Source organism: Podarcis gaigeae (assembly GCF_964106915.1).
Source record: "Podarcis gaigeae genome assembly, chromosome: 8".
Lineage (NCBI taxonomy): Eukaryota > Metazoa > Chordata > Lepidosauria > Squamata > Lacertidae > Podarcis > Podarcis gaigeae.
Window position 1 is genome coordinate 84,634,565 of NC_139684.1, and position 27,829 is coordinate 84,662,393.

General features: G+C 47.3%; 2 protein-coding genes across 14 annotated transcripts in view; one reads left to right on the top strand and one right to left on the bottom strand.

Moving 5' to 3' along the window:
- Positions 1–25,518, top strand: part of MAP4K1 (mitogen-activated protein kinase kinase kinase kinase 1) — a 72,579-nt gene extending 47,061 nt beyond the window's left edge. For both annotated transcript variants that reach the window (XM_083753751.1, XM_083753750.1), the window contains 13 exons: positions 9,666–9,742; positions 10,081–10,165; positions 11,279–11,355; positions 13,998–14,058; positions 16,008–16,113; positions 16,353–16,411; positions 18,497–18,600; positions 19,773–19,947; positions 20,427–20,495; positions 21,094–21,177; positions 22,405–22,475; positions 24,334–24,389; positions 25,185–25,518. In XM_083753751.1, coding sequence (XP_083609877.1) covers positions 9,666–9,742; positions 10,081–10,165; positions 11,279–11,355; positions 13,998–14,058; positions 16,008–16,113; positions 16,353–16,411; positions 18,497–18,600; positions 19,773–19,947; positions 20,427–20,495; positions 21,094–21,177; positions 22,405–22,475; positions 24,334–24,389; positions 25,185–25,254 — 1,094 coding nt within the window. In that variant the 3' untranslated portion in view covers positions 25,255–25,518. The remainder of the gene's footprint in view (positions 1–9,665; positions 9,743–10,080; positions 10,166–11,278; positions 11,356–13,997; positions 14,059–16,007; positions 16,114–16,352; positions 16,412–18,496; positions 18,601–19,772; positions 19,948–20,426; positions 20,496–21,093; positions 21,178–22,404; positions 22,476–24,333; positions 24,390–25,184) is intronic.
- A 1,096-nt stretch (positions 25,519–26,614) lies between these two features.
- RYR1 (ryanodine receptor 1) overlaps positions 26,615–27,829 on the bottom strand; it is a 224,394-nt gene continuing 223,179 nt past the window's right edge. For all 12 annotated transcript variants that reach the window (XM_083753557.1, XM_083753554.1, XM_083753553.1 and 9 more), the window contains one exon: positions 26,615–27,747. In XM_083753557.1, the coding sequence (XP_083609683.1) occupies positions 27,652–27,747 (96 nt within the window). In that variant the 3' untranslated portion in view covers positions 26,615–27,651. The remainder of the gene's footprint in view (positions 27,748–27,829) is intronic.

The following is a 27,829-nucleotide window of genomic DNA, read 5'->3' on the forward strand; positions in this document are numbered from 1 at the left end:
AGCACCCTCCCTGCGAGAAGCCAAGTTACAGGGAACCAGGCAGAGGGCCTTCTCGGTAGTGGCACCCACCCTGTGGAACGCCCTCCCACCAAATGTCAAAGAGAAAAACAACTACCAGACTTTTAGAAGACATCTGAAGGCAGCCCTGTTTAGGGAAGCTTTTAATGTTTGATGCATTACTGTATTTTAATATTTTGTTGGAAGCCGCCCAGAGTGGCTGGGGAAACCCAGCCAGATGGACGGGGTATAAATAATAAATTGTATTATTATTATTATTATTATTATTATTATTATTATTATTATTATTATTATAAAAATAAGAACAAAAACAAACCAATCATCCCCACTCCCACAAACACAATTTAAAAGGGCATTGGTTGTTAATGAGCCAAAGTCCTGGCTGAAGAGAAATGTTTTCACCTGGCACTTAAAGGTGTATAATGAAGGCTATGGGATGCGGGTGACACTGTGGTCTAAACCACTGAGCCTCTTGGGCTTGCCGATCAGAAGGTTGGTGGTTCAAATCTGCACAACGGGGTTTAGCTCCTGTTGCTCTGTCCCAGCTCCTGCCTACCTAGCAGTTTGAAAGCACGCCAGTGCAAGTAGATGAATAGGTACCACTGTGGCGGGAAGGTAAACAGCCTTTCCATGCGCTCTGGCGGTGTTCTGTTGCACCAGAAGCTGTTTAGTCATGCTGGCCACATGACCTGGAAAGCTGTCGGTGGATAAACACCCGCTCCCTCGGCCTGAAAGCGAGATGAGCGCCGCAACCCCATAGTTGCCTTTGACTGGACTTAACCGTCCAGGAGTCCTTTACCTTTTACCTGTAAGGAAGGCACCAGGTGAGCCTCCCTGGGGAGAGTATTCCTCAAACGGGAATCACAATGGCTTGTATGAGCACAAAAGGGGAACACATTTTTTTTTTTTAATACCTTGGAGCTGAGAACCAGAACTGGACAGCAATGGACTTCAAAGACAATGGGCTCACACAATGCACCATGAGGGAAAGTGCGTGTTTTTTTTCTTTTTTTATAATAATTTTTATTGTTATACATTTTATAAATTTCCGTCCAATTTTTCGTTTAATCCCGCATACAACAAATCATAGTTATTTTTTGACTTCCTTCAGCGTCTCTGACAATCATCCGTGGTTATACATTTAATACACATTCCCTTCTTTCGTATTGCCATTTTTCCTCCTTACTCCCATTATTTCTAATAAACAACACTTATTTTCTTTTTTTACAGTGCCTCTTTAAATCCCACTAGCGTTGTATTCACACCACATATATTTTTCAGATAATCCACAAATTTCCCCCAGTCTTCGATGAACTTTTGATCTTTGGTATATCTAATTTTCCCAGTTAATTTATCCAGTTCTGCATAGTCTATCATTTTTAGTCTCCATTCTTCTATCGTCGGTATTTCCTCTTGTTTCCACTTCTGGGCTAACAGGATTCTGGCTGCCGTTACCGCATACTGGAAAAGCTTACAGTCCTTTCTTCTGATGTCCTTTCCTACCATACCTAAGAGAAAAGCTTCGGGTTTTTTCACAAAAGTATATCTTAACATTTTTTTAACTCATTATATATCATTTCCCAAAAACTTTTCACTTTCTTACATTCCCACCACTGATGGAAGAATGTCCCTTCCTTGTCTTTACACTTCCAACATTTGTTATCAACCTTATACATCTTTGCTAATTTTGCAGGTGTCATATACCATCTATAAAACATTTTCATCACATTCTCCTTCAGTGTAGTACATGCCGTAAATTTTAAATGCTCTTTCCACAGTTTTTCCCAATCTTCAAATTGAATGTTGTACCCAAAATCCTTTGCCCACTGTATCATTACCGATTTAACCTCTTCATCTTTCGTATTCCATTCCAGCAATATCTTATACATTTTTGACAGAGTTTTATACTCATTATTTATAATGTCCTTTTGGAAACTTGATTCTTTTTCCACATAACCCTTTTCCTTCAGATCTTTTTTAAATATTTCATTTACTTGGTAGTGGTGCAACTAATCATAAACTAAATCTTTGACTTGTTCATATGGCTTCAATTTCCATTTTCCTCCCTCATTAGTTATCAATTCCCCATAGGTGGCCCATTTGTTTCTCATATTAGTCTTCTTCGCACTTATGACCTCTAACGGGGACAGCCAGTGTGGAACTTTTGGTTCCAGTATATTTTTGTATCTCTCCCAAACCTCTATTAATGAACCCCTGAAGATGTGGTTTCCAAATCCTTTATGAACCCTCTTTTTGTCACACCAAAGGTACGCGTGCCACCCAAATCTGTTATCAAATCCTTCAAGATCTAATAATTCATTATTTTCTAACTTTATCCATTCTTTTAACCAACATAGACAGGCTGCTTCATAATACAGTCTCATATCTGGCAGGGCGAAGCCTCCTCTTTCTTTTACATCCGTCAGTAATTTAAATTTTATTCTAGTCTTCTTCCCCTGCCAGATATACCTTGAAATCACTTTTTGCCATTCTTTAAAGATTCCTATACCCTTTAGTATGGGTATTGTCTTAAATAAAAATAACATCTTTGGTAGCACCGTCATTTTTATCGTAGAAATTCTTCCCCAAAATGATAATTTCATTCTGGCCCACACCTCCAGATCCTTCTTTATTCCCTTCCAAACCGGGATATAGTTATTTTGGTATAAATCAATATTCTTGGCTGTTACCCAAATTCCCAAATATTTAACCTTTTTCACCACCTCTATCTCTGTTCGTTGTTGCATTAATTCAATCATATTTGGATCCGTATTTTTTACAATCATTTTTGTCTTTCTTTTGTTCAGTCTGAATCCTGCCACCGTACCAAATTTGTCCATCTCATCCAATACCTCCTCTATACTTTCTGTTGGTTCTTCCATAGTCAGTACCAAATCGTCGGCAAAGGCTTTAACTTTGTACTCATTTTGACCTACTGTTACCCCCTTTATTTGCTTGTTTTGTCTTTATTGCATTTAAAAAGACTTCCAGAACCGTTATAAATAACAATGGCGATAGTGGATAACCTTGTCTTGTTCTTTTAGATATTTTTATATCTTCAGTGATAACATTGTTCACTATTAATTTTGCTCTCTGTTCTGTATAGATTGCCTTTATGCCATTGAAAAACTCTTGACCGACTTCCATATGTTCTAAATTTTTCAACATAAATTCCCAAATTATGTTGCCGAAGGCCTTTTCTGCATCCACAAACATTAGAGTCGCTGGTTTATCACACCTATCAGACAGATATTCTATGACATTAATTATATTTCTTATGTTATCTCTCAGTTGTCTGCCTGGTAGGAAACCTGCTTGGTCTTTGTGAATAATCTTTATTAATATATTTTTCAGTCTCTTCGCTAGGATTCCTGCAAAGATCTTATAATCTGTATTCAGAAGTGATATAGGCCTGTAATTTTTAACTTGTGTTAAATCCCCCCCCCCCTCTCTCTCTTTCCCCCCCTTCTTTTCCTTCTCCTCCTGCGATGAGGCTACATTTTAATATTTTAATGTTCCATTATTTTAATGGTTGTGTTTTATTTTTGTTTTTAAGTTTGTAATCATGCATCTTGTTTTTATTATTGCTTGTAAGCCGCTCTGAGCCCGGCCTTGGCTGGGGAGGGCGGGGTATAAATAAAAAATTATTATTATTATTATTATTAAATCAGAGTCTTGTTTTGGGATTAATGTTATATATGCTTCTTTCCACGTTTCTGGAATGTCTCTTTCTTTTAAGATATTGTTCATAACGGCGGTCAATGGGGTCGTCAGTACCTCTTTCATTTCTTTATAATAACTAGATGTGAACCCGTCCGGACCTGGGGCTCTTTTCAAATCCTTTATTGCTTCTTTTACTTCTTCTTTTTCTATTGGGCCATTCAGCTGGTCTTTTTGGTCTGTCAGGATCTTTTGCACCATTTTCTCTCTTAGATATCTTTCTATTTTCTCCTTATTGTTCCTTTCTTTATTTTTATATAATTGCTTATAAAAGTCCAAGAATCCTTTTCTTATTTCTTTCGGGTCGGTTGTCTCTTCTCCATTTATCTTAATTTTGTTAATTGTATTCTGCTCCTTTCTTTTTTTCAGTTGCCACGCAAGCCATTTTCCTGACTTATTTGCTGATTCAAAATTTTTCTGTCTTAACCTTTTAATGTTCCACTCAACTTCTTTATTTATTATCAACGCAAATTGTGTTTGTAAAGTCTTTATTTCCTGCTTTATTTTCAAATTGTTGGGTTTTTTGATCAGTTTTTGCTCATAGTCCATGATCTGTCTTGAAATTTCTTTTATCCTTTTTTCCTAATTGTTTTTCTTCAATGCATTCTGTTGAATCAATAAGCTTCTCATTACTGCTTTGCTTGCGTCCCAAACAATACTCATTTTGGTACCTTTGTCCACATTATCCATAAAGTATTCAGATAATTTCTTTTGCGCTTTTTCGACCATCTTCTGATCGTCCCACAAATTATCATTCAATCGCCACCTAAATGATCTCTCTTCAAAGCCTTTTAACTCCAATTCTATGGGATTGTGATTTGAGATCACTCTGGCTTGTATTTCAATTTGTTGGATTCTTGGTGTCAGTTCGTTCGAAACCCAAATTTGATCTATTCTTGACATTGACTGATTCGGTTCTGAATAATGAGTAAATTGCTTCTCCAGGGGGTGCCTAAGTCTCCAGATATCAATCAAGTTACAGTTCTTCATCATCGTAAAAAAAGTCTTAGGCAATTTCCCTTCTTTATTCTTTGCCTCTCTTAATCTATCCATTTCCAATGATACCACACCATTCATATCTCCCATTATTACGATTTTTTGGTCCATGTACTCAAATAGTTTTTCCTCCAATGATCTGTAGAAATCAGTCTTATTTCCGTTTGGTGTGTAGATCCCGACAATTATTAATTTCTCGCCTTGCCATTTGATTTGGACAGCTATGATTCTCCCTTCTTCATCTTTGAATAGTTGGTGAGATTCAATTTTATTTTTGATGTATAAAACAACACCTCTTTTTTTCTCTTTATCCAAGGATATAAATTCATTCCCTAATCTTTTGTTGATCAGAATTTTTCTATGTCTTTTTGCCACATGAGTTTCTTGTAAACAAATAACATCTAAATTTTTCTTTTTTAGAAATTGTTCAATTCTGTTTCGTTTCTTCTTGTCATTCATCCCATTAATGTTCCAGTTCCAAAATTTCAACTCCATTCTTCTTCCAATTAAATAAATTTAATTTTTAATTTACAATCTATCTACCTCTTCTTCTTCCTCTTCCTCTTCTTGCGAGCTTTCCCCGTTTTGCTTCTCTTCTTCTCCTAATTCAGACTCCCCCTTCGATCCTGGTCCTCCCTCTGCTCCCTTGGTCTCTTCCTCTCCCATCTGTAGTTCTTTGTATCTCCTCAGAAATTTTCCTATTTCCTCAGAACTGGTCAGTCTTCTTTTCACACCTTTATAAAAAAACGAGACTCCTTCGGGGAATTCCCATCTGAAGTCTATCTTGTTTTTCTTAAGAGTTTGCACCAGTGGTTTGTAAGCTTCTCTTCGTTTCAACAGCCTTATCGGTATATCTTTAAAGATGATTATGTAATTCCCATCTATGTAGAGTCTTTTCTCTCTATTTCTTTGTAGAATCAAATTTCTCATCTCTCTATCCTTAAATGTAACCAAACAATCGCCTGGAAATTTCTTTGTTTTGCTTGTTCTTATTTTCATTCTGAATGCATTTTGTATTGTTTTTGCAACATCTTCCTCTGGCAGCTCCAGCCACTGCGCAATTTCCTTTGTTAATTTCTCTTTTATGTTTTCATTCTGTACCTCCGGAACTTGTCTCAGCCTTAAGTTTACTTCCCTCTGTCTCAATTCATTCATAGCAATAGAATCTTTTATGTCTTCTTGTGCTTTATTTAACTCCACCATCTCATTCTTTATCTTCTCCTCTTCCCGCTTCATCTCCTTCATCTCCTGTTTTGTCCTCTTTAGTCCCTCATCCACTTTTTTTGATACCTCTTTGATCTGTCCTTTCAGTTCATTAACTGTCTCGTCAATTTTTCTGTCCATTTTTCCGATTTTATTATCTACCTGTTCTAATTTTGTCTCCAAATTTTTCTCACTTTGTTTTATTTCTGCGAACGTTTTCAGTATTTCTGTTCTAAACTCTGTTTCCTGTTTTGAAGCTCTCCTATCCGTTGGAGCCCCCCCCCCTCTGCCCCCTTTTTCGGCAAATGAGACATCTTCTTAAATTCCAGCTAACCCAATGATATATGTTATCACAATAAACCAAATAGCAAATGTAATCAAAATACAAACATACAATTTCCAAATAGTCCAAATAATAGTCCAAATAAAAGTCCCAGGTTTTTATAACGATATGGTAAATTTGGTATCAAAGCCCACTTTATAACCAGAGTCACTTCCACTGCCGAAAGACAAACAGAGAAAAACGAAATCCAATTATCTGTAAATGGAGGAGATCCAATTGTTGGTAAATTTATTTATCTTCTTGCCCCCACTCGGGCTAATCCGCAGGTTGCCAAAGAGGTAAATATATTATAATCCAATTGGGGATCACGATTGTAATCCAAGGAAAATGCAGAGTCTCCAAATAAAGTTCCAATTGTAATCCCAATTTTTTAGTCCAGCCTCGCTATAAATATTAATTAGGCCTATGAGAAAATTTTAAAAGTTTTGCTTTTAAAAGTTTTGCTGATTTTTATCAACTCAGAAAAAGAAAAGGGGGAAATATCCACAAAGAGGAGATCCCGTGGGAAGCAGTTCTTTCTCAAATCCTAACATATGCAGTCAACAGCAAAAAATTCCAGAAAAACAACTTGTAATATTACAATCCATCCATTGGGGGGTCAAAGTTTAGTCCTCGCTTCAACTTTCTGCAGTTTACAGTCCGAAACAAAATCGAAAAATTTCTACAGTTTGCAATCCAAATCAAAAAGAGGAGAAAAAAAGAGGTCCTTTACCTTTTACCTGTAAGGAAGGCACCAGGTGAGCCTCCCTGGGGAGAGTATTCCTCAAACGGGAATCACAATGCTTATATGAGCACAAAAGGGGAACACATATTTTTTTTTTAAATACCTTGGAGCTGAGAACCAGAACTGGACAGCAATGGACTTCAAAGACAATGGTCTCACACAATGCACCATGAGGGAAAGTGTGTGTTTTTTTCATTCAGGAGGCCCAAAAAATGGATTGGATCAGGAGGGGAACAAATTTCTCTTCAGGTTTTAAGAGTTTTGTTTTTTTCTGATACAATGGTAAAAAGCGGCTTTTCGTTGGGACATAAAAGCTTTTAGACCGGTGCTACTGAACCGATACAAATTCAAAGAAGGTGCAGGACCTAAAGGAAGTGTGGACAGGCCCACTAACCTAAAACATGAGGCAAAATAATACCCTCAAAGCCTTTGGCAGCAGCTTGTTACAGAGCAACTGGTCCCGTTTCGGAGATCTGACCAGCACCTATGATTTAAATACATCAAGCATCAAAATAGATGTATCCCCTGATAGATCAAGAGAGAGCACAATTAAACGAGGCAGTGAATCCTTAATTGAGCTGTCTTCCACAGATGCAAAACCACAAATGACCCGGGATCATTTCACTACCTGCTTTTGCAGTACAGAAACAGACCATTAGCTGAAATCTGAGAATAATAAAGGTTTCCCTTGGGGCAGGGGAGGGAGTTATCCTTTTTCATCAAGTCATCCACTGGTCCGTGTTCACATATTTGATAGTTGTCATTCCACGGGGGTGAGTTTGATTCTGTTGAAGGAAATCAAAGTGTATTGGTAGAACACATTTTCGAGGCTAGAGTAACCTGAGCCCTCAAAAGAGCTACATTAATTGTATTATTTCCCCATGAAGCCTTTGGTATACATGTCCACAAAGCAGTCCCAAACCCTAATTTAGCTTAAGTATGCCACTGAATGGGACGCGGGTGGCGCTGTGGGTTAAACCACAGAGTCTAGGACTTGCTGATCAGAAGGTCGGCGCTTCAAATCCCCGCGACGGGGTGAGCTCCTGTTGCTCGGTCCCTGCTCCTGCCAACCTAGCAGTTCGAAAATATGTCAAGTGCAAGTAAATAAATAGGTACCGCTCTGGCGGGAAGGTAAATGGCATTTCCGTGAGCTGCTCTAGTTCGCCAGAAGTGGTTTAGTCATGCTGGCCACATGACCTGGAAGCTGTCTGTGGACAAACGCAGGCTCCCTCGGCCTATAGAGTGAGATGAGAGCCGCAACCCAGAGTCGTCCGTGACTGGACCTAGTGGCCAGGGGTCCCTTTACCTTTTATGTCACTGAAAGAATCATATATTCTTTTTTAAAAAAATTTTCATTTGTTTCTTCAACCACTGGTCTGTTCAACTTTCACCTTCGTAGTTCTGTATGAAATATTTTCCCCTGTTGTTATCCACACTCCGATAATTCCATTTTCAGTTTCTGCTCACAGGAGCCATAATACGCCACATCCCAAACAAAGAGACTCCATTAGCAGACATCCGAAGTGCCCCTCTGTCATCTCGCTCCGTATCCCAACATGCTGGTTCCTCTGCAAAAACACAACTCCAGTCCAGATTTCTTTCCATCCTTCTGCTGAGGGTAGCTGGCAGAGTCCTCACCCAGTTAATATTATAATTAAACCAGCAGAATGCTCTTCCAGGCTCGCTTGTGTATTTCAAACAGTTGCCTTTCAGGGGAGATTTACCAGGTAAAACTGTAAGTACAAATATATCAAAGGAGAATAATAAAGGCTTACCCCCCCCCCCCCGGGGCTAAACAATTAGTCCATCAATTAATTCAACAAGCAGGTCAGTCCTTTGTGCTGTTAAGAACCACATATTCTTACCTGTTTACTGCCTGCCTCCATTCCTGAGTAAACAAAAATACTCTGGAACAGTTTACCGGAAACACTGCACACTGAACCTTACGTAGCTGGGACGAATCCCTGCTGAATTCAGCGGGTCTTACTTCTGAGTAGGCATAGTTCAGATTGCAAGGCAGCAAGATGGCCAAATACAATGATACGATATCAATATACACTCTTTATATAATAAGAAATATATGAAGTCACATAAACAGAAAACTTATGAATCTCTGAAAGTCACCAAATATGCACTCTTAACGGATTCTCTTGAAAATATGAAACCAAATAAACATAAATCTCTGAAAGTCTTTGTAGACTATGCAAGTCTCTGAATAAAGCAATGTATCAGATTCTTATCTGGTGAAAACAGCTTTGTTTATGGCATCTAGCGCTGCCGAAGTAGTTCATAAACAGACGTTGTGAACAGTGATTTCAGATATACCCACTGTTTCGCGGAATTCTTCTTCAGCACAGCAGAAGGATACAGAAATGCTTCATAAACCCATCTATATGGTGAATGGGAAAGTCTAACAACAATTGCTATGGAACAGTGGTCATAAAGTTATGTAGTCAACACGGGGGTTAAATTGTTTGGTTAATAGCTCAGATTGCAGCAGACATTCTGCACCTCCCATCCTGTGACAAGCGGGGAAGACTCCCTCTTCCCGGACAAGTGTTACCTGAAGCAGCCACCTGGGGTCTTGCAATGGTACACTTGGCCACTGCTGCTTTCAGAACCAGTGGAGTCGGGGCTGATCCTCGCCTTTCTCTCTTGCAGTTCCTGAACTGCGGCTGACTCCCCAGACCCACGGACCTCCCATCCTTCCCCGCAAGGCAGAGAAGAAGCAGAAACCCGTGAGTGCCTTGATCATCCACACCTGTATTCCCCAAATCGGCCGCGGTGCCTGGGGACTCGCCTTTGCTCAGCGCTTCCCAGTGGAGAGGTGACGGTGGTTTTCCTTGCTGCATCCCCTTTGCTGGGTTGCTGCGCTGTGGGAACCACCGCTTGAGGCTTCATTTGGCTGCTGGCTGGGCTTTCTGCCTTTGGCTCGGAGGGGCTCAGAAGTCAAACATACCTGTGCTCTGAAAATCCCTTATTTTGGCTGCTGAACCCTTATGTTCAAATCTGTAAGTTGACAGCTATGCTTTTGTCGGTACCGTTATGAATAACTGTTGTCTCCCTCTCTCCCCAGGAGAGGGTGCTCTTCAAGAAGGTTTTCAACGAGTGCCCCTTACACGTCACCTCGGCTACTGCATGGACCCACCCAAATAGCAACGGTAGGGCATGGAGGGGCGAGGTCTCTGTTGGGGCCATTTACTGGGCGGCGGGGGGGGGGGGACCAGGAAAGCTGAAACAAACTCAAACAATCACACCCGTCTCGTAGAATGACTTTAGACCGGTCTGCTCACCAGTGCTCCACACTGGCACCAAGGTTCTAGTTCTCACTGTTGTGCACTATACCATCACCCCACCTGCTCTCTCACACTTCCTTTTGTGCTTGTGCCAATCCGCTCACTGACAAACTCCCCCTTTAGGTAGGGTTGCCATAAGCCCTCTTTTTCCAGGACACGTCCTCTTTTTTCAGGATTAAAATTGCTGCCCGGGTGGATTTTTTTAAAATTTGGCAAAATGTCCAGCAAAGTCATGTCAGATGGGTTTGGTGGGAGTTCTAGTCTGAAAATCTAGAGAACACAAGGTTGGGGGAAGGGTGTTCTAGTGCCTTAGACTCAGAACTGAGGCACCCGGCTAAGCTAGTCAGCTGAGAGACTAGCAGAGAATCACAAGAAAGCAGCGTCTTAAACTAGATAGTAAAGGTAAAGGGACCCCTGACCATTAGGTCCAGTCATGGCCGACTCTGGGGTTGCGGCGCTCATCTCGCTTTATTGGCCGAGGGAGCCGGCGTACAGCTTCCGACTCATGTGGCCAGCATGACTAAGCCGCTTCTGGCGAACCAGAGCAGCGCACGGAAACGCCGTTTACCTTCCCGCCGGAGTGGTACCTATTTATCTACTTGCACTTTGACGTGCTTTCGAACTGCTAGGTTGGCAGGAGCAGGGACCAAGCAACGGGAGCTCACCCCGTGGCAGGGATTCGAACTGCCGAACTTCTGATCGGCAAGTCCTAGGCTCTGTGGTTTAACCCACAGCGCCCCCACGTCCCTCTTAAACTAGCTACATGCTGTATTAATCCCTTCTCTTGTGGCTGAACTCAAAGGACGCTGGCTCCGCTACAAGATCTTGGAGAAAGAGTCTGGGAGGGCAAGTGTTAACACCCCACTGCCCATAAGGAGATGCCATATGTACATGCTAGACCATGGGTGGGCAAACTAAGGCCCAAGAGGCTCATTCCCCAATTAACTCCCGGCTGCATTTCCTTCCCCCTTTTTGCAGAGCTGCACTTAATTCTGGGGGCTGAAGAAGGGATATATGCCTTGAACCGGAGCGAGGCAGAGCCCACCCTCGAACTGGTAAGACAAGAGGAGGTGCTGTGGGGGGGCCGCGGGGGCCGAAGGACAGGGAATTTTTTTGTGTGGAGGGATGCAAAATGGAAAAAAGGACCAATGAGCTTTGATAGCATGCAAGCCAAATTTTGAGCCGATAATCCCTTAGTGTGCATCAGTTATCCCCCAAAACACATCATAATCACCATCACTTTGCGGAAACAATTGAAGACTATTATTATTATTATTATTAATTGAATTTATATACCGGCCTATACCCGGGGTCTCAGGGCAGTTCACAGAATAAAATCAAAATATGAAACCACAAAATACATAATAATAATAATAAAACAACCCAATAGGCCCCTCCCCCGTATTTTAAAGGGCGTAGGACATGAGTAGGTAAACTAAGGCCCAGGGCTGGATCCGGCCCAATCGCCTTCTAAATCCGGCCCGTGGATGTTCCGGGAATCAGCATGTTTTTTATTTAAAACGCATCTCTGGGTTATTTGTGGGACATAGGAATTCGTTCATTCCCCCCCCCTCCAAAAAAATATAGCCCGGCCCCCCACAAGGTCTGAGGGAGAGTGGACTGGCCCCCTGCTGAAAAAGTTTGCTGACCCCTGGCATAGGATGTCAATCAGGTCAACCAAAGGCCTGGTTAAAAAGGAACATTTTTACCTGGTGCCTAAAGGTGTATAATGAAGGCGCCAGGCAAACTTCCCTGGGGAGAGAATTCCACAGATGGGAAGCCACTGCAGAGAAGGCCCTGTTTTTGTGTTGCCATCCTCCGGACCTCTCGAGGCTGAGGCACACGAAGAAGATTTTGTTCTGGCAGAGTCTCCCAGCTGGATAAATTAGTTTTTACCATGAGCTGTCATTTCATAGAATTCTGGGTTTGGAAGGGACCCCGAGGGTCATTTAGTCCAACCCACTGCAATGCAGGAATTTTGCCCACAGCCATCCTTGGGTTGGTTCGAACCACCAATCTTCCGGTTAACAGCCAGATGAACTGACTTATTCCTAGGGCTTTAGATTTTTTAAAAAAACGTTTCTGTTGTTTTTGTGATTTTAACTATTTTATGTGTTAAAAACCACCTTGAAGTGGTGGTTTAGAAGACAATTAATAGATCAGTAATAAAAATAAAAATAACAATAAAAAAATTATAATAATCCAGGTATTAAAAATTGTGGATTCGCATATCTCAGCTGAGGCAAGCATAGACCTGCTCTGTCTGCCTTCAGAAGCAGTGCTTGGCCTCAGTTTGCTCCATCTGTAAAATGGACACAGTAGGCAGTCAGTTGTCATGATGTTGGTTGAATGGATCAAGTGAAAGCCTTGAAATTTAGGAATAAGTGTGGGTTGAGGCACTCTCACAGAATAACAAAACAGTGAGAACTCGGAGAATCTTCCTGCCCGCTTCACCCTCAGCACTTAGACGGGCTTTCTGACCATTTGAAGTGCTTGATGTACATTTCATTAATAATAATAATACTTTATTTATATCCTGCCCTCCCTAGCTGAAGCCACGCTCAGAGCCTTGTACTTTTATCTCCATAAAACCATAGAAATGCATTTAGAATAAATTATAATACAACTATAACCTCTTTAAGACGATCGCCGAAACAGACACTAAGAATAAACTACACTTAAAAATCAGCCATGCGGTTATTGGCTTGGCAGTGTGGGATAAAACGGCACAAACCCACCCAAGGGCACTCTGCAGTCTTGAAAACGCCTGAGCCAGAGAACTAAAAACCAACAGCAAACGAGCCTGGCAAACTTCCCTTGGGAGAGGGAACCAGGTGAGAGGAGCCAGCACCGAAAAGGCCCTGCTAAATAGTTTTCACGTTCCATTCAGTGGCGTAGCGTGGGGGGTGCCAGGGGGGCCGGCCGCACCGGGCGCAACTGGGGCGGGGGGCGCACTCGCACTAGCAGCTCTCTGCCCCTACTAAAATCCACGGGTTAGGGAGCCCGCGCTCGCTCGGCTTGGCAAGGAGGTCGCGGAAGGGGGAGAGCGAAGCCTTCTGCCGCGGGCAAAAAAAGGAGAGGAAGCCGGGCGGGCGGGCGGGCGGGCTGGCTGGTGGGGGTCTGGCTGCGCCTGCTGCTGCCGTTGCCGCTGCTGCCGGGCTTTGACAGCTTGGCGAAGCGGAGGGAGAGGAGCTTTATGGTAATTGCGGCTCTCTCTCCACTGGCCTTCTGGGTAGTGAGCTGAGCTGAGCAGGGAGTCTGGCGAGGGGGCGGGAAGAGACTTCCCCCCCCCTTTTTCCACCTTGCCTGGTCAGAAAGGAGAGCGGAGTCTCCTCAGGGCGCCCTCAGGCAGGGCAGGGTAAGGCAAGCAGAGCGAGGAGGAGAGAGAGGGGAAGGGGGGGGGAGCAGCCAGGAAACGCCGCGGTGTGGAGGGGGAATCAATTAAGGAGAGAAAGCGAAAAGCCTTGGAGAAAGGGAAAAAAGGAAAGAAAAGAGGCAGCTCCGGGAGAGCGCGGGGGAAAGAGAAGCCTCGCTGCTGCTGCTTGGGAGAGTAAATTACTGTACTTGCCTTGCCCCGGGTTAGGGGGCGCAAATTGCTTGCCTTGCCCCGGGTGCTGATAACCCACGCTACGCCGCTGGTTCCATTTCCCATATCCTGACTCCAGTTTCTTCTCTCCCTCTTCCATCCCTGCCGCAGCTCTATCACAACCGCACAACTTGGGTTTACTGCATTGGGAACGTCCTCATGTCGCTTTCTGGTGAGTTGATCCCTGCAGAATGAAGAGTGGGTGAATAATGCAGAAAGCCAAGTCAGAGCGGAATGGAGAGGGATAAGGGAAGCGCTCTGGGTGTGCGGAGAGGAAGAAGGCTTTGCAGGGCAGAGGGCTGGATGGGCAAGACCAGTTTTGATGCCTGCAAGTGTGAAATATACTCGGAGTCGAGAGTAGATTTCATGTTCTTTATTCAGCTCGTAGTGGTGAGGAAGAATGGAAGTTCCCCCAGAATGTCTGCTTTATATACATTATTTACACAATAGGCCCCACGTGATTGGCTGATTCCGGAATTCTCCTGTAGGCCAATCGGGTTGCGGATTCACTTCCATCTGGAGCTGGATTGGGTGGCTCCTGCGGACCAATCAGACGGCTGCATTCTGGATCCTATTGTTCTAGGACCAATCAGATGGCTGCATTCTGGATCCTATTGTTCTAGGACCAATCAGACTGCTGCATTCTGGATCCTATTGTTCTAGGACCAATCAGACTGCTGCATTCTGGATCCTATTGTTCTAGGACCAATCAGACTGCTGCATTCTGGATCCTATTGTTCTAGGACCAATCAGACTGCTGCATTCTGAATCCTATTGTTCTAGGACCAATCAGACTGCTGCATTCTGGATCCTATTGTTCTAGGACCAATCAGACTGCTGCATTTTGGATCCTATTCAACTCAGTACATAAGAAAGTGTTAGGATAAAACTCTGGTGGGGCTCGGGGACAGTGTGGCCCATGCCTGGCTGAATTCTAGTAAAACATCCTTAGCACCATTAATAACTGAATAACTTTGCTGGATTAGACCAAAAGAGACCTTTCTAGTTTTTTTCATAGTGGCTACCCAGATGTAGCAAATAATCATTTCTTATTTATTTGCTTATTTTGCAAATGCAAAAACTGCATTACAACCCGAGACCACCAACACAGTGTGCACAGGATAAAAATTAATCACACACGAAATAAGAATTCAAAAAACAACCAAGTCGTCCCTGCAGATGCACAGTTAAACATTTCACAAACGGCTCTGTGGATGCAGTCTTAAAACAAAAAAATAAATAAATCATCAGCTGGTTGCCTGAACTTCATGACGCAGGGCACCTACCTGATTTCTAATCCTTTCCTGCTCAGATAAACTGCCTCTGAGCTTGGAGGCTCTGTTGGGCCACCTTGACTGAAAGCTGCAGACAGGCCACTCCTAGTTAGCTTGCTCTTGGGAATACCATCTGTGGGGCCTGAATGGAGTTACTATCCACACCCTTGGAGGATTACCATATTTTTCGCTCCATAAGACGCACCTAGTTTTTAGAGGGGGAATGCAAGAAAAAAAAATTCTTTAAAGGGAGCACTGAGCAGAGCCTGTATGCATCCCAGGCTCTGCTCAGTGCTCCCTTTAAAGAGCCGCATGGAACATGTGTGCGGCTCTTGGGGACTTTTCTCCAAAGAGGGAGAAGGGCAGCCCATCACTGACAGGCTGCCGTTCTCCCTCCTTGGGGAAAAGTCCCCAAGAGCCGCACACATGTTCCATGCGGCTCTTTAAAGGGAGCGCGGCTCTTGGGGGCTTTTCTGGGAGGTGGGGGGAGCTCTGTCCCTTCCCTCTGTCCCTTCCCCCACCTCCCGCAAAAGCCAGGGATAGCCCCGCGAAGTCTTTGCAGGGCACGGGGATGAAGGCTCCCTGTGCCCTACGGAAGCTTCGCGCAGCTAACCCAGAAGCTAGGACAGCTAGAGGGAGCACTGCACAGCGCTCCCTCTAGCCGTTCTGGCTTATGGGATAGCCGTGCAGCCTGCATTCGCTCCATAAGCCGCACACACATTTCCCCTTACTTTTTAGGAGGGAAAAGGTGCTTCTTACAGAGCGAAAAATACGGTATGCCCGCTTGAAGCAGCAGTGACACTGATCCTTTTTTCTTTCCTTGCCCTCCTCCTCCCCCTCTAACCAGGCAAGGCCCCCCAACTCTTCTCCCACAACTTGCCGGGCCTGTATGAGCAGAGCCGCCGAGACCAGCGCCCCGGGATCTACATTTCCCCCCACCGGCTACTCCCCAGGTAACCCACGCCAAGAACTGTGGGACAAGGGCAAGGAGGAGTGCGAGTGCATGTGAGAACGGTTCTCCTTTTGCTCCGGCTCCATCAGCGCAGTATGGGGGTGCCAAGTTCTTTTTCTGGCAGTGCAAATCTTAATTTCAAAAGAGTCCCTGTTGTCATCTCTGGCTCACCATTTGCCACTTCCCACACCTGCCCATCATGGCCAGCCGACCATCAATCCTTCTTTCCTCCTTCCTCAGGAAAAACATCGTCACCACCAAGATCCCGGATACAAAGGGGTGCCAGAAATGTTGCACAGGTGAGTGCCATTCCTGACCTGCAGGGGGAAGCAGAGCTCCCATTCTCACACCCCAACCCTTCATGGTCAGGTTCATTGTCTGGGCTCACGAAATCACACCTATGGGAATTTTGAACGAATCCAGAATAAGCGTGGAGGTAGGGCTACCATTTACAGAGAGTGGAAAAATCCAGACACAAAACTTACTGAGTTGTGTGTGGTTTTTTTTTGGGGGGGGGGATCCAAGTTGTTGAGTATGCTGGTCAGTAATCACAGAGTTCAAAGTTGGAGCTAACTCTCTATTAGCAAAAACATGATCTCCACAGACCATAGCTGTCAACCGTCCCTTATTTGGCGGGAAAGTCCCTTATCTCCCAGCGCTGTGTCCTGCTGCTGTCCCTTATTGATGATGTCCCTTAAATTTCCTGGTTTCAAAGGAAGCAGCTCCTCTCCCTCCCTCCCTGCCCGCCAGGGAGGAGCGAGGCTCCAACTGTGTTGCTTGGCTGCGTTGCTCACCCAATAAGGAGTCTAAGAACGACTGGGGGGTGGAGCTTGCATGCCTTGTGCCGATCAAATCGGCCGCGTTGCCTTGGGACTCACATTTGCTCAGCACTTCCCAGCGGAGAGGTGATGGTGGTTTTCCTTGCTGCATCCCCTTTGCTGGGTTGCTGCGCTGTGGGAACCACCGCTTGAGGCTTCGTTTGGCTGCTGGCTGGGCTTTCTGCCTTTGGCTGGGAAGGGCTCAGAAGTTAAACATAGCTGTGCTCTGAAAATCCCTTATTTTGGCTGCTGATCCCTTATTTTCGAGGCTGCTGGTGCCTTATTTTCAAATCTGTAAGTTGACAGCTAGCTATGCCATGGACCTATTTGAGTTTCAGGCCTAATGAGCAGAGCAGCTCATTGCCGATGGTCTTACTCCATGAAAATGTCGGGAATTCAAGCCCATATCAGGAGAAACTGGCAACTCTCCCAAGCACCCGGCATGATTCCCTGTTGACCTCCCTGGCTGCATTCCCCAGCAAGCGCAGGCTAGGTCCCGATAGGCGATTCTTCTCAAACGTGAGAAGAACACACACCCTCTTTCCTGCCCCCTGGCAGGGGAAAGAGATAGACAGAAACGTATTTACATGCCTTTATTTCTGTCTTTGCAGCATTACAAAAAACATGACTGCTCTCTTCAAACTCCAGCAGTCTAGTGACAAACACTTCCTGCACTTCCTGGACAGGAACAAACGGAAGAGCTCATATTACACTCTGAGCTAATTCCGGTGCTTCGCACTGTGAATTGACTGTCCCTCTGTTTGCCACGGACAGTCCCAACATTCCATCATGTTTACTTTTCAAGCTAGCAGTTTGCAGCTGCATTGCTTCTATATCGTAACAGAAAATCAGTTGCCGAGACTTTAAGTCCCTGCCTCTCCACAGCCGTCTAAGTCTCCTCCTTTCCAGGGCTTTTCCCAAGCAATTGGAGACTGTGCCTGCTTTCAGCCAGCCAACCTCTCCTCTTCCCTTTTCATACCTTTCCTGGTTCTGGGAGACAATTCTGGACTTCTCTCTGCCACAGACTCTCCCTGCCCATTAAGCCCTGTCCCTTCTTCAGCTTCCGACATTTCCTCCTCCCAGTCTTCTCCCTCCGACCACTCATTGTGGTCTCCACCCCCATTGTTCTGCCCGGACGCTGAGGTCCAGCGCCGAGGGCCTTCTGGTGGTTCCCTCATTGCGAGAAGCAAATCTACAGGGACCCAGGCAGAGGGTCTTCTCGGTGGTGGCACCCGCCTGTGGAAAGCCCTCCCACCAGATGTCAAAGAGATAAACAATCTACCTGACATTTAGAAGACGTCTAAACTGTTCAGGGAAGTTTTTAATGTGTGACATTTTAATGTATTTTTAATCTTTGTTGGAAGGCGCCCAGAGTGGCTGGGGAAACCAGGGCGGGGTAAAAATAATAAATTATAATTATTATTATTATTATTATTATTATTATTATTATTATTATTAACCCCCTGGCTCTGAGCCTTCTTCCCTTGGGGGTTCCCCAGCTGGTTCCTCCCACTATTCCTCTGCACCCCACCATTCCCAGACAGCCTGTTTCTCTTTTCTTGGCAGCCAGGAACGCACAGACCGGCTGCTATTACCTCTGTGGTGCGCTGGAGGCGGGTGTGGTGTTGTTGCAATGGTACGAGCCCATGCAGAAGTTCATGCTGGTCAAGGTAAGGGCCTTTGCCTCTACCAGAGGGAAGAGAAGGCGCAGTGAATGCCTTATGGCACCAGCAGAAGCCATGCCAGCTTCGGACCGGATCCCAGAATGTCCTGTTCTTTGGTCTTGAGCTCTCCTGCGAATCAGCTGCCTCCTACGAGAGCTTGGGACCAAAAACCAAGCGTCTTGATGATGATCAGCAGGGTGTTATGGTAGGGTTACCAGACGTCTTCGTTTCCCAGGGACAGTCCCCGGATTTGTGAACAAGTCCCCGGACAAATTCCATGCTTGGAATGTCCCCGGATTTCATCTAAAGTCCCCAGGAAACACAGTCTCAGCAGCCTGGAGCAGTTGGCTCTGGCTTCCTTCAGGAGCTGCTTGGAAGTCCCCATATGATGGTAGTGCAGGGGGTTTCAGATGCAGCTTCCGGGCTGCCTCCACCTTCCCTGACCGCAGCAACTAAGCTGTGAAGGGAGGCTTCATGCTGCCTATTGGAGCAGCCTCCCAACTCTTACTTGCCTGCAAGCAAGCAGGAGGGGGCAGGGACCTCTCAGTTAGGCAACGGGAAGCCTCCCTTCCCAGCAGAGGGATCCCTGCCCCTTCCTGCTTGCACGCAAGTAGGAATGGGATTGGGGCTGCTCTGATGGGAAGGGAGGCATCGCACTGCCCGAGTCTCACTGCTGCCTCTGCTCTCGGCCCTCCTTCTCCGCCTTCCATGCCTGACCCACCGCACACCGCTTCCCCACCACCACCGAAGAACCGACAACTCAGGGGCTGTCCAGGATCATGGAGATAGAAGCCTCGGAGGAAGGGGAAACGTGGTGGTTGAGGTCAAGGCGGCGGCCGCCCCTGTGCCACCACCATCGCTGCAGCATCAACATCCCGAACATAGTATTTATTTAAAACAAAATAAAAAAATTCCTTCCAGTAGCACCTTAAAGACCAACTAAGTTAGTTCTAGGTATGAGCTTTCGTGTGCATGCACACTTCTTCAGATACACTGAAACAGAAGTCACCAGACCCTTCTATATAGTGAGAAGGTGGGGAGGGGTATTACTCAGAAGGGTGGTGGGAATGGGTGATTGGCCAATCTGGTAACCTTAGTTGGCTTCTACGATCGCAGCCGCTATTCACGCAGGGCTACGTCTGCAGGCTTGTCCAACTACCCTTCCCTTCCTTTGCCAGTATTTCGACTTCCCGCTGCCCTCGCCGCTTCCGGTCTTTGAGATGCTGACGTCCCCCAATGAGGAGTACCCGGTGGTCTGTATCGGAGTGACCAAGGGCCCCCCAGGACAGGCAGTCCAGTTCCAGATCATCAACCTCAATTCCCTCACTTCCTGGTTCATCGATGACGGCAGCAGTAAGAGCACTTGCAAGTGTGTGTGTTTGCAAAAGCATCAGGCTGCAGGGATATCCAGAGCTGGAGGGGCTGTATTCTAATCCAGAATGGGTGTAGCCAGGAATTTTGTTGGGGGGGGGGCAGCCAAAGTTGTGGAGCTTTCCTTGGGAAATTGTGGGGGGGGGGAATAAATAGGAAATTGCAGGAATCAGGCTTTTGCTGGACGGAGTGGGTGGGGTGCAGAACCCCAGATAATTGAGTATTTTCGATGCTTTTCAATAATATTTGTGGATCCAGGGCCCCCCTCTCCGGCTATGCCCATTCCCAGAGAACAAGAACTGGGAGCGGGGGGGGGGTGCTTTGCCGACCAAGCAAAAGCAGGTCTGGTTGCCTTGAAACAGGGGGAAACCTTAGCACCTGACTATTTAGAGGAGGTAGACATGAACACCGAACTCAAAATGCCCTATATATTTTTGTGTTATAAACACGTTTCTCAACAGAACCTTTGTGTACTGGCCCGGTCCAGGTGACACAGCTGGACAGCAAGACAGTGATGGTTCTGATGAACAGTAAGTACAGAGAGAGGAGGCGGTTGGTGGGTCGGCAGAGTGTCGCCTTCGTGCTTTCTTGCAGGCACCAAAACGATCTGGGAGCGGTCGCCGAGACCACATAACACCGGTCATGAAAAACCTACATTGGCTCCCAGTACGTTTCCGAGCACAATTCAAAGTGTTGGTGCTGACCTTGAAAGCCCTAAACGGCCTCAGTCCAGTATACCTGAAGGAGCGTCTCCACCCCCATCGTTCTGCCCAGAAACTGAGGTCCAGCGCCGAGGGCCTTCTGGCGGTTCCCTCGCTGCGAGAAGCCAAGTTACAGGGAACCAGGCAGAGGGCATTCTTGGTAGTGGTGCCCACCCTGTGGAACACCCTCCCACCAGATGTCAAAGAGAACAACAACTACCAGACTTTTAGACGACATCTGAAGGCAGCCCTGTTTAGGGAAGCTTTTAATGTTTGAGGCGTTACTGTATTTTGATATTGTGTTGGAAGCCGCCCAGAGTGGCTGGGGAAGCCCAGCCAGATGGGCGTGGTATAAATTATTATTATTATTATTATTATTATTATTATTATTATTATTATTATTATATTGTTGTTGTTGTTTCCCCAGGGAGTGTCCGGTTTGTCAGCCTTGGAGGCGCGCTGCTTCCGTATCCCCCAGAACTCGCCTTTGACGTGGCGGTGGAGTCAGTCGGTGGGTCCCTTCCGCCTGCCCTCTCCAGCCCACCCCCCTGCTTGTTCCGCTACACCTGGAGCCTGTGTTCTCCTCTCCTTCTCTTCCAAGTTGTTTCTGAGTGGGTCCCAGAGAAAGTTGCGTTTCGGGGTTCTGATACCAACAGCTTTGGTTTCCCCCAGAGCATCTTGGTGGCAGCTGTTAACTGGAGGGCTAAACGATTTATTTTCCCCCAACCTGCTGCCCCATCATTCCTGTTCTCTGTTTGGGGTGGTGTGTGTTCTGGGCCACGCAGTGGCTTGATCGCTGTGCAAGATATTGTGCTAGGTTATCATTTGGGGGCCCCTTTTAGCTTGAGGATGTTAGTGCCACTTCAGAAGAATTTCCTCCCGACTTCAGAGAAAGCTGTATTAATGGAGAAATCTGAGGGTTACCTTGGACAAAAAACAAGGACACCAGCCAGGAATACCAGAGCAAAACAGCAGCCAGTAGGCTTGGTCTTTATTGAAGACTGTCGCCACAGGACTCCCGCCTGCTACAAGGTGGAACAAGATGGAAGCCCCGAACAAAAGAGAACCCAAACTTTTATTAGCTGCTCATCCCCATGTTACACCCCCCCAAACTACATCACGGTTACATCATGAAAGGGGAGATCTGGTGGCCGTAATCTGAGCATCCTAGACCCTGCCCCATGGTTCTCCTTGCCCTCCACCAAACACCCATCAAGTGAAGCAAAAGAGATATTTACATTTCCCTGTTTCCCAGCCAAGTTCATCGCACCCTTTTGTCTTCATCTGGCTTTGTTATTTCTGGAATGGCTACCTGTCTGGCATTCAGGTATCAGGATGCCAGGGATTTTCACTCAGGTAGAGGGGCTGCTGAGCAGCTGAGCTCACATGTCTATATGAATTTCTGAAGTTTTCCCAGTGAGCCAGTGCATAGGTACATTTATCAGTGAATTCTTACATTTGGTATTGTGCAGCAAAGGCCCTTGGAATAGATAGGAAGAAACTGTGATGAAGCGTTTTGTGGGGACAAATCACAAAAGTCACAAACCCGATTGTGCTAGTTTTGGTAGTGGGCTGAATGCGCATGATATCTGCTGGAGGGGCAACACCCCCCCCCCAGCCAATACATAGATTCCTGCAACAGCTGCATCTCCAAGCCCAGTGTGAGACATCTCAAGTGAAATTGGGGAACGCGACTGCAGTGGACTCTGAATTCACTTTTGCCTCTTTCTCTTCACAGCGGTGGTGCAGAACTGTGTGCACGCCTTTTGGTGTCACGGCGTGCAGATGTGGCCTCTTGGATCGGGACAGGTACAGAGGGACCCCTCCTTCCAGCATTGTGGCAGAGCAGGGCTTCTTGGGAGACCGGCCAAAGACCCATAGAGGGGCGGGGAATTCCTCACTTCCCGCAGTCTCAAACCCCTTCTTCCCGTTTTCTTGTCAGGCCAAGGTGCTAAGTGGGTTACAGTGGTGCCTCGCAAGACGAAATTAATTCGTTCCGCAGGTTTTTTCGTCTTGCGAGTTTTTCGTCTTGCGAAGCACGATTTCCCATAGGAATGCATTGAAAATCAATCAATGCGTTCCTATGGAAACCGCCTTCAGACCAGGTCCGGGGACAGTCTGTCCCCCGACCTCTTCTGAAGGCTGGGGGGGGGGACAAGGGCTTTTCTTCCCACCCCCAGCATTTTAAAAAACCCCGGGACAGCAGAGGACTTCTCCGCTGTCCCGGGGTTTTTTAAAATGCTGGCGGGCGGCACCACTGCCGCCCGCCAGCATTTTAAGATCGCCCCGGACAGCGGACTTCTCCACTGTCCCGGGGCGATTTTAAAGCCCCCGGGAAGGCAGGCGGGGGGGGAGCAAAGACTTTTGCCCCCCGCCGGCCTTCAGAAGAGGCCTCTTCTGAAGGCCGGCGGGGGGCGAAAGTCTTTGCTCCCCCCCGCCTGCCTTCAAAAGCCGTCCGGGATAGTGGGAAGCGCTTCCCTGCTATCCCGGACCGCTTTTAAAATGCTGGCGGTGGGGAGCAAAGCCTTTCACCCCCCGCCGGCCTTCCTGGACCTCTTCTGAAGGCCGGAGGGGGGGGGGAAAGGCTTTGCTCCCCACCGCCAGCATTTAAAAGAGGTCCCCGGAGATTTCCCTATGGGCTTTCTTCTTGCGAAGCAAGCCCATAGGGAAATTCGTCTTGCGAAGTGCTTCAAAAAACGGTTTTTTTCAAAAAACGGTTTTTTTTTTTGTCTTGCGGGTTTTTCGTCTTGCGAGGCATTCGTCTTGCGGGACACCACTGTAATTCCTCCTTCTGGAACCCTCCATCTACTGCCCTCCCCTGTTGTTGCTCCCTCTACTTTTTTTTTTGCAGAAATGAGAGTAAATCAAGCAACCACTGACCTTGCAGAGTGTGCTTGCAGAACAGTTTCCAGCTCAGTAGCTGCTCTTCCCCTTTCTCCCAGCCCCTTTACCCTGCTTGTAGCAGCAGAATAGCCCTCTTATCTGCATCCAGGGTGTGCCCCCGCTTTCCTACACTTGATCCCAGAGGTGTAAGATCAGGGGTAGGCAACCTAAGGCCCAGGGGCAGGATGCGACCCAATCACCTTCTCAATCTGGCCCATGGACGGTCCGGGAATCAGTGTGTTTTTAAATGAGTAGAATGTGTGCTTGTATTTAAAATGCATCTCTGGGTTATTTGTGGGGCATAGGAATTCCTTCATTATTATTTTTTCAAAATATAGTCCTGCCCCCGACATGGTCTGAGGGACGGTGGACCGGCCCATGGCTGAAAAAGGTTGCTGACCCCTGTATAAGATGCTTGGCATGAGGCTAAAGGGGGTGGGGGCTGGTTGCTGATTCCCAAGCGAACTTAGACTGGCTTCCTTTGTTGTTCTTCTGCTGGCAAGCTGAGACCTTTCTGCTCAGACAGGCCTTTGGAAAACCAAGGAGCAGATAGTGCCGACCGCTGGGCACACTAGATTTTAACTGCTGGTTCTAAATGGGTTCTGATGAATTTTAATTATTGTTTTAAAACTGGTTTTTCTTCTATTACAATTCAAGTTTTGCAATGATGTTTTTGAATGGTGCAAGTCGCCTTGAATCCCAGCTTGGGAGAAAGGTGGGAAACAAATACATTAAATAATAATAATAATAATAATAATCCTGATAAAACCCCATTACTTCTCAGTTACAACAGGAGGTGCAGGATCAGCGCTGGACTTTCCGTTCAATAGGAACCTCCAGGTAGGTTTCAGAAGGATCCAATTTTATCTGTATACAGTAGAGATACAATGACAACCACCACCTAGGTTTGGGACCCCAATGTGCCTTTGGGCATCTTGGCACTTTGCTTGGTACCCATCACAGCCCCCGTGCCCCTTCCAGTTCTATTTAATTTTTTATTAAAAAAAAAATATATGGCTGGTTTTGTGGCTGGGAGTATTGCCCCTTTGTTGGGGCCACCACATTTCCCCCCCCATCCCTGCTTTGTGTTGTGTTGTGGGGTAGGGAGTCCATTGAATTTGAGCATCACCAGTGTTTATTCTGTGCCACGGGTATTCTGGGCTCTTTATCCAGGTCTGCCCCGATTCAGAAAAACTTCAAGACTTACTGGGCTCCCTGAGCAGCTGTGCCAGCCCATCTGGGAGGGTGTACCCCACGATCTTGGGCAGGTTCACGCAAGGAGCCTCAGTCCGCAGCCCCGTGTGATGGCAGAAGCCTCCTGCCCCCTCAAAAAGACCACCATCCAAACAGCCGCTCACCTGTGCCCTGTGCGCCAGTGTGGTGTAGTGGTTAAGAGCGGTAGTCTCGTAATCTGGTGAACCGGGTTCACTTCCCTGCTCCTCCACATGCAGCTGCTGGGTGACCCTGGGCCAGTCACACTTCTCTGAAGTCTCTCAGCCCCACTCACCTCACAGAGTCTTTGTTGTGGGGGAGGAAGGGAAAGGAGGTTGTGAGCCGCTTTGAGACTCCTTCGGGTAGTGATAAAGTGGGATATCAAATCCACACTCTTCTTCTTCTTCTTCCATTCTCTACCAGCACCGTCGTGTTAGAGACCCGGCCTGTGGGCGATCCGAATTCTGCCAGCAACCTCTACGTGCCAGAATGACACTTGCCCCCCTGTCCTGCCTACAAGTGGAGCATGTGCGCCAAAACGCCCCCTGTCTCTGACCCTCACAGGCATGGAGAGCCTTAGAGGAGGAGCTAGGGGGTGAGTGTGTGAGAGGAGCCAGCCTATCTCAGCACTGGTCAAGGGCCACTTAGCGTTGTGTTGTTCCCAACAGGCACAGAGCGACACACCAAACTCCTGGTTTCATGGGTCTTCCTTTTACGTATCACGCCACGCCAGTAAAAAAGCATTTTTTTAAAAAAAGCGTTCGTTTTTTGCTTTTCCTTGGAGCGGGCTCAGTGCAAGGAAAACAACTGGAGAGCCCAGGAGTACCATGAAATATGAGCCAACTATGTCGGGAGGCCCTTCGTTTGAGGGTGGGTAAGGGGACTGGGAGGGCTGGTGCAAGGAGTTTGCATTCGGGCTGGTCGGTGACAGGTGTTGCCCTTTGAGGGCCGATTCAGGCTGCACCTCTGAACCAAATCAGGAACTGGGAATGCCAATCGGGAAGTGAGAAGCAGGAACTGACACCAGCCTTGTGCAGCTCGGAAAGACAGGGAGAGGTTGCATGTCTTTTTGTGGCTGTCCGTCCCGGGGTTGCCAGACCTCAAGTCTGACCTGAAATCTCCAGGTTTGCCTAACCCTCTCCAGGCAGAGGACTTGACACTCTAGGGTGGTGAGAGTGCCAATAATGACAATGTAATAATTAAGAAGACTGTGCATGCAGCTTGCAAGAGTCAGACAGGCAGGTAAAGGTAAAGGGACCCCTGACCATTAGGTCCAGTCGTGACCGACTCTGGGGTTGTGGCGCTCTTCTCACTTTATTGGCTGAGGGAGCTGGTGTACAACTTCTGGGTCATGTGGCCAGCACGACTAAGCCGCTTCTGGCGAACCAGAGCAGCGCACGGAAACGCCCTTTACCTTCCCGCTGGAGCGGTACCTATTTATCTACTTGCACTTTGACGTGCTTTCGAACTGCTAGGTTGGCAGGAGCAGGGACTGAGCAACAGGAGCTCACCCCTTGCGGGGATTCGAACCACCGACCTTCTGATCGGCAAGCCCTAGGCTCTGTGGTTTAACCCACAGTGCCACCTGTGTCCCTCAGATGGGCAGGAGCCAGCTGCAAATTATATCATAGACACTCAGGGTGGGGTTGGGGGTGTCTTTCCTCCTCCACCTCCCTCTCCAAATCCACCTCTATCTCTAGGGCCTCCTCACCCCATGGAATCATCGGGGGCTACCCCCTAGATCTCAGAGCGTGGGATGCTCCTGACCTGGCAACCCAGGTGTTAGAAACCAGGTGCTGCTGGAAAGGCATTTTGTTGGCTGCACACAAGGAAGACACACACTCGTCGGCCAGTTGCAGCAATCTATGGTTTTATTGGCAGGGAACCAAGCTGGCCTGGTGAGGGGCAGGGGAGGGGACAGAGTGGCAACCCCCTGCCCACCCCCCAGTAACAGGCCTGGCTTGTTTTGGCACTGGCAGTAGACATGGAGGGTAATAGGATGGATCCGGGCAGGAGGGGAAAGGGGCCACCGCTTCCAGGAGAGGAGTGCGATGTACAATCAAATCCTGGTGCCCCCCCCGGCTTCCCCCCCCAATGCCCACTCACACACAACACACACACTGGGGTAGAGTTTCTAGGGTGCCTCCCCCAGCTCCATTGGCACAGAGGAGCCCAGGCACCGCACAAACCATAAATAGCACGAGCCCCACAAATGAGACACAGATTTAAGGGGAGGGCAAGACAGCAAGGGGCACTGAAGCAGGAGGGGGCTGCGTTGCTGGCAACCCCCCCCCCCCATGTTTGGGAACCTGGAACAGGGTGCCCACACCTCCCTCTCTCCCTCCTGCACTCACAAGCTTGCAGCGCCCCCGCCTGATTGCTAGACAACTGACAGACAGCAGCAAAATAACTCCTTCTCTTCAACCTCCTCGTGAATCTAAAACGGCTCCACCCCACAAAGCCCTCCCCTCTTGGCTTGGGGAAAGAGTCCGTAAAAGGCACTTGAAAGTGGGGGAGCCCTTTGACCCTAGAAGGGAAGTATTGCATGGACACCCCCACGGGACGGGAAATGGGTGGGAAGAGTTACTGGCCGGGTGCGGAACTCTTGGCGGCCCCGGGTGCAAGCCGGCATGCGCAGCCCTGAGCCAGCGGATTGCTTTCTTTCTCCAAGGGGCAGGAATCCTCGCCGGGTCTGGAGGGAGCCAGGCCTGGCTGTGGAAGGGGGGTTGGGGGGGATATAAAGGTGGTGGCAGGGCGGGCAAGGGTCAGGTGTGCCACCCCCACTCTGAGGCACCATCGCTGCTGCCTCCCTCCCCCTCGCCGCGGGCAGGGGTGAAGAGGGCGAGGGAAGGCGGGTGGGCCTCCGGGGCACAGGGCGTGGAAGGGGGCTTTAGCCAAGCTGGTCTTCATATTGCTTGCGGAAACAGTCGCCGGCCGGGAAGAAGTCCCAGCTCCGCTCCTGGTACATCTTCCAGACGTAGGACTCCTGTGTGAACAGAGGAAGATGCTGCTGAGATGGACTAAGACAAGGGCAGGCAAACTAAGGCCCAGGGACCGGATCCGGCCCA